This window comes from Capra hircus, chromosome 11 (assembly GCF_001704415.2).
Source record: "Capra hircus breed San Clemente chromosome 11, ASM170441v1, whole genome shotgun sequence".
In the NCBI taxonomy this organism is placed as follows: domain Eukaryota; kingdom Metazoa; phylum Chordata; class Mammalia; order Artiodactyla; family Bovidae; genus Capra; species Capra hircus.
In genome coordinates this window covers 46,348,568-46,354,510 of record NC_030818.1, presented here as the reverse complement: position 1 = coordinate 46,354,510, position 5,943 = coordinate 46,348,568, and the positions used below count along the sequence as shown (strand labels likewise).

The window sequence follows — 5,943 nt, the reverse complement described above, 5'->3', positions numbered from 1 at the left end:
TAGGATAGGGGAGCGTTTTGTTAGGTGTGTGATAGTATTATGCATAAAATATGGAGTATGATATCTACTAATGATGCTTTATTTTTACCACCACCCCAGTAGTGAAGCCAGGGGAAACCTGAGTTTTGGAAGACACCACCTTCTACAACTATCCTACTGGGTTCTTCTTAGAAGTGGGAGATTTCATGGGAACCTGCTTTTATCATTTCATGGGAGCAAATGATAAAAGGACTTAAATGAATGCGAGGAGTCAGTATTATGATCATGATATCCCATTAAAGTCATTAAATTCATAACAGCAACTGAGAGGAGCAAATTTTTTATTTCACAAATTTAACTTTCGATGAGATCCAGTGATAATACTTTAGGTGAAAGCTTCATAAATAACACTAGTTCTTCATTCAAACCAGCAGAGCACATAACTTCACTGAGACACAAGCCATTCCCACATGGGGTTCCAGCTTTCTTCTTAGTCTTTTCTTTTATGGAACTTGTCTGTCTGCTTTTTCCCACCAGGATCCAAAAGATCTTGATACATTGCCGCAGAGCAACATATCTGAAAATCCAGAGATCTGGACTCCAAATGAAAGAATCATCACCTTCATTTATTATTTGAAGCATCATTAGCAGGTATGTTAAGTAGAGTTTTCTTTAGCATTTTTGTCAAGTTGTCATAATTTAGCTACATGGCCATAGCAAAGACCCTCAATTTCCCTGCACTGTTGTCCACATGGTTCCTGGCGGAGGGCACACAACTTGGCCCAGTGTTGTGCGTATGTTGTCACTGCATGGATGTGTTGAGGTCAGTAAGATACTCTTGGGTGAAAAGCTTAACCAAGATTCTTCCTTCCTTTAAGACTAAGATGGTTCATTTCACAGTTGGGGAATCTGCAAGCCTCCCCCCGCCAAATTGAAATGGACATAATTCTGGCAATTCTGCCTTTCCTTGTTGAATGATTGGTATGACAATGTTCATCTCCAAAGCACTTTTCTCTCTTTTTTTCTTAATTAATTAAAGTATTGCTGATTTGCAGTGTTGTGATTCAGAAGCACTGCAGGAGCTTGAATGGAGGAAACCAAAGACAAGATTCTCTGTGCAGAGAACAACCCTCATCCCTAGTCCAGCCTTAAGCCTGGAGTACTGTGAACCCAAAGTCAGTAGTGTAGATTTTCCCCAATTCCTGGGTGATAATCACAGGACAGCCTCCATTGGAGCAGGAGCCGATGAACCAGCCAGGGAAGGCCACAGACTCAAAGCTGGAGGCCCTGCCATTTCGGTCATGGTAGAAGAGAAAAGGCTTCACAGGCTCAGTTTGGTGGTACAGATCCATTATATTCCGTTCCTAAAGGGCGAGAAGGAGGTCCCAGGGAGAAAGAGCACTGTTTGAGTTGTTCCACACTCTGCACACTAACAGTTCCTATTCAAGATTGTTTTTGCTGTTGAAACAGGCCTGGGCACCTCTATTTCATATTAAACCATTAAAAATTATTAGCCCCAAATGCTTTAGAGATGTTAAGTTTAGGAGTGAAAGCTTAGACCACTAATTTCAATGGTTCTTAATGTGAGCCTTTGAAGAAGAACAGTGTTGACATCAATGTTTTTGAGAGTACAAAGCATAGATTTTCCTGTTTCTTATAAACCCAAGGAATAGTTACATAACAGTTATCATGAATCTAAATAGAGTTGTTTCATATCAAGTGTCTCTAACCTCAGAACTATGGATGTTTGGGGCAAAATAATCTTTTGTTGTCGGGGTCTGTCTTGTGTATGCTGGGAGGTTTAATAGCACCCCTGGCTTCTACCCACTAGAGATTAGCAGAATCCCCATGTCCCTAGGTGTGGCAACTAAAAATATCACCAGACATTGAAAAATTTGTCAGGGGCAAAATTGCCCATCATTAAACCACTATTGTCTCTCTTGTCATCAAATTGAGTGTCTGTCTATGCGTGTTTGCTGAAGGCTTTTAGATTTATTCCTGACTCCAGTAGATGATCTTCCCTGGTGGCTCAGCTGGTAAAGAATCTGCCCTCAATGGGGAAGACCTGGGTTTGGCCCCTGGGTTGGGAAGATCCCCCGGAGAAGGGAATAGCAGAATACTGACTCCAGTATTCTGGCTTGGAGAATTGCATGGACGTTTAGTCCATGGGGTTCCAAAGAGTCAGCCATGACTGAGTGACTTCACTTTCACTCTTCTTTCCAGTAGAATAAATATAGATATAGAGCATACATGCATGCAAGCTAAGTCGCTTCAGTTGTGTCCGACTCTTTGCGACACTATGGACTGTAGCCTGCCAGGCTCCTCTGTCCATGGGATTCTCCAGGCAAGAATATTGGAGTGGGTTGCCATGCCTGCCTTCAGGGCATCTTCCCAACCCAGGGATCAAACCCGTGTCTCTTATGTCTCCTGCATTAGCAGGCAGGTTCTTTACTACTAGGGCCACCTGGGAAACCTATAGCATATATAGATCAAGGGATCAAGAGATTTCCTAAAGTACACAGAAGCCTGGTTTGTGATCCTCCTATAACTTAAAATATTTTTAAATAATGGAGAATAGCATTATTAAAATGTTTGTTACAGAGAATTGCTTGTTCACTTAAAGTTGAAAACTATCACCTGTCAAAAACAGGTTTTAATTTGCTCATCCACCTAGCGATAATCAACTGCTGAAATTGTCACAGCTGATTCCACTCACACATGTGCAGTTGACCCTTTCCATCAGCAGATTCTGCATACTTGGAGTAAACCAACTGAGGACCAAAAATATTTGGAAAAAAAAAAATCCAGAAAGTTCCAAAAAAGCAAAACTTGAATTTTCTGTATGCTGGCAACTATTTATATAGTGTTCTCACTGTATTAGGTATTATTAAGTAATCTAGAGATGATTTAAAGGATAGATTACATAATTATATAGGTTATTTAGGAACTTGAGCATCCACTTTGGTATCCATGAAGGATAGAAGAGTCCTGCACCAAGTCCCCCAAAGATGCCAAGGGATGACTCTGTGTGTGTGAGAGAGAGAGAGAGAGACAGAGAGACAGAGAGACAGAGAGAGAGATTCATATATATAGTCAAGAATAAATTTAAAATCCTTCCTCTTTGCTGAATTACTTTGAAAGCAAAACAAATGATTTTAGCAGATTACTTTTAAAACACCCCTGCAATTTTTTCTTATTTCGTAATACACGCAGCCTAAAAAGAACCAAAAATAAATATGCATAAGGATAATAAATAGTTTGTCCTTTAAAAGATTCTAGAGTACTTCTCTGGTGGTCCAGTGGTTAAAACGGGCCTGTCAATGCAGGGAACATAGGTTCGATCCCTGGTCTGGGAAGATCCCACATGCTTCAGGGAAACTAACCCTGTGTGCCACAACTGTTGAAGCTCTCATGCTCTAGAGCCCATGTTTTGCAACAAGAGAAGCCGCCACCTCTCAGTGCACAATGAGAAGCCTGTGCACCTCAATTACAGAATAGCCCCTGTTCTCAGCAACTAGAGAATGCCCATGCATAGCAATGAAGAGCCGGCACAGCTAGAAATAAATTAAAAAATAAAAATTTAACAAAGATTCTAAAACGCTAAATTTTCCATCAAATGAGCACTTAGTGAAATTAATGTGCATCTTCCTCCTAGTTGGGGGTAAATACTATGGCTCAGATGGTCAAAAATCTGCCCACAATGCTGGCGACTTGGGTTCGATCCCTGGGTGGGGAAGATCCCCTGGAGTAGGAAATGGCAACCCACACCAGTATTCTTGCCTGGAGAACCCCATGGACAGAGGAACCTGGCAGGGCTACAGTCCGTGTGGTGGCAATGTCGGACACAACTGATCAACCAGCACTTTCACTTTCACTCCCAGTCAGGCGTAGACAAGACCCTTATTTTCCATACTCACCTGAAGCTGCAGTGTGGGCTGCCCCTCGACCTTTGTGCAGAATAGGCAAAGCTCCGGCTCCTTCAGTCCCAAGTAGACAGGATTCCCCCTGCCCTTCTCAAGAGTCTCTGTGTACTTGCATGAGATTAAGGTAACAGTGACTGGAAACACAACATAAGCACAGATCACTCTCTCATTCATCACAACCTGCGAGATAAGCCCAGTTAACGAGTCTATTCACAGTGAAATGAAAAAACTGAGCACGCAACACTCAGCAGTACTGGCCAAAGGGACTGCCGTGGACAGGCCTTGCCACTCACCTGGATCCATTTGGTCCTTCCTCGGGACAGCTGTGAGGGTCTGGCCTTGAAGGACCCATACCAGATGGTTAATATCCTGAATATCCACCAGAATCGGGTGTACCCTGGATAATACTGTAGAGAAAATCAAAAGGCAAATGTGAGCAGGAGGGTACTGACTATCCCCCCTTTCCATTTTTTTTGCCCTTCCATGTACATCTTAACCTGGACCTTTTATTCTTCCATCCCCTTTGGATGATGGTGTTTTAGAACTGCCAAGGTGTGAAGACATTTATGTGCAGATGGATCCCACAGGAAGATCTGAGTCAGTCCCAAGCCACGATTTGACCTTGAGTCAGAAGAAGAGCTAATGAGCCAACAGCAACCTCAGGGAGAATCTACAGTCCCAGAATTCACCTCGCTCCCTCTCCTGTTCACCTTCTTGGACGTAGCCTAAAATTCAGGCCTAAACCCAGAGCCTTAAGATGACAGGAGGGCCAAGGCCAGAGGTCTGGAAGCAGAAAAGATCAAAGGTCAGCAGGCTTTGCAGCTATGGAGGATGCGGTGTCCCTATGGCTTCTTCTGTGCTCAGGTGCTCTGATGGAGTCCAGTAGGGCCCGAGCCTTTGATCCGCATCAAGAAAGGAGGAAGTTCTGCCTCACTGGGGCTAGGACTTCCCAGCACCCTGAGTATTTGTTAGCTTCTGATACCAGGGAGATTTAGTGAGGCTTTATATAAAGAAATATCAACTGGGCAGGGTTGCAACCTGTTCACGCACCATGAAAAAGGAGGCATGCCAAGTCTTTAAGAGCAGTCACCAGGAAACATCATCATCAACACTGAGTTTGAGGAAAGAGTGTTATGGGACTGTCCCACGGCCGATGACTAAGCAATGATGCTGCAAAATGTTACACGAATCTTATTCTAAAGAGTGGAAACCCATAGTGGGTTCAAGGTAGACTTAGCAAGGGAGGGTTCCCCTAAGGCCTGTGTAGTTTCCAACCACTCCTGGTCCAGTCATCTTATCCCCTGCCAATCTCGGATGAAAAAATACAAACACTCCAGTGTATGCTCCCCCAGCTTTTCAGAGCGAGTGTGAATGCTGCTTCTCCACTCAAGGAAAACCTTGCCTGGACAAGGTCAGCTCCTGCACACCCTACTCCTCATGGACTCTAGAGCAGTGGCTCCTAGATGCTCTGTTCCCTGAGCTAGAAGACAGGCATTAGCTCTTCCACAAAGGGAAACAGGCAGTGCTGGTGAGGCTCTGTCCCGACCTTTGAGCCCATCTGAGTTCACTATCTGCAGTGGTTCCCAGCTCCTGTCTGCTTCACGTCAAGGGCTTGCATCTCAGGGGCAACCTTAACCAACTGGGGGGGGGATTGGTGAATAAATGTCTCAGGTTCTTCAGCCTCTGATGGGATTGTGCTCACATTTCTCATAGGGTTCCTAACTACCTCACCAGCCTACCTCACCTCATAAAGACACTCTCATGTTCACACCTTACCCTCCCCAAAGATTCTTGCTTCTTGATCTTGTCCTGGGTAGCCCACGATAAGCTGGTGAGCTGTCCTCTTCAGAGTGTGGAGTCATGAAGCAGTGACATTTAAATGTACAGCAAGTTTGTTTGAGTCGAAACTGGGATTCAGAATCGAGTCTATAAAAAGGGCCTGCCTAGAGCATCCCTTAGCACGAGTTGATTCCCATTATCTAAGAAGAAGGGGCTTCCCAGGTGGCTCAGTGTTAAAAAGAATCCACCTGCCAAGGCAGGA

At 44.1% G+C, this 5,943-nt stretch overlaps 1 protein-coding gene across 3 annotated transcripts; it reads right to left on the bottom strand.

Moving 5' to 3' along the window:
* LOC102181965 (interleukin-36 alpha) lies at nucleotides 304-4,896 on the bottom strand. 3 transcript variants are annotated; one of them, XM_018055331.1, is made up of 5 exons: nucleotides 4,613-4,896; nucleotides 4,400-4,523; nucleotides 4,196-4,309; nucleotides 3,897-4,036; nucleotides 304-1,343 (listed from the first exon to the last, which is right to left on the bottom strand). In XM_018055331.1, the coding sequence occupies exons 2-5, from the start codon at nucleotides 4,464-4,466 to the stop codon at nucleotides 1,128-1,130; spliced, it is 537 nt and encodes a 178-aa protein (XP_017910820.1). In that variant the 5' UTR covers nucleotides 4,467-4,523; nucleotides 4,613-4,896; the 3' UTR covers nucleotides 304-1,127. The 3 variants fall into 3 exon arrangements, with proteins under 3 accessions (XP_017910820.1, XP_017910822.1, XP_017910821.1); XM_018055333.1 differs by having other exon boundaries at nucleotides 4,406-4,523; nucleotides 4,613-4,895; XM_018055332.1 differs by lacking the exon at nucleotides 4,613-4,896 and having other exon boundaries at nucleotides 4,400-4,606.

Bases quoted from the DNA above. Each gene is read 5' to 3' on its own strand.
- LOC102181965 (XM_018055331.1), bottom strand. From the start codon at position 4,466: ATGTCTTCACACCTTGGCAGTTCTAAAACACCATCATCCAAAGGGGAT. The intron at 4,310-4,399 runs GTTAAGATGTAC...TTTTCTCTACAG, and splicing joins TGGAAGAATAAAAGGTCCAG to TATTATCCAGGGTACACCCG. The intron at 1,344-3,896 runs GTGAGTATGGAA...CTCGCCCTTTAG, and splicing joins AGCCCACACTGCAGCTTCAG to GAACGGAATATAATGGATCT.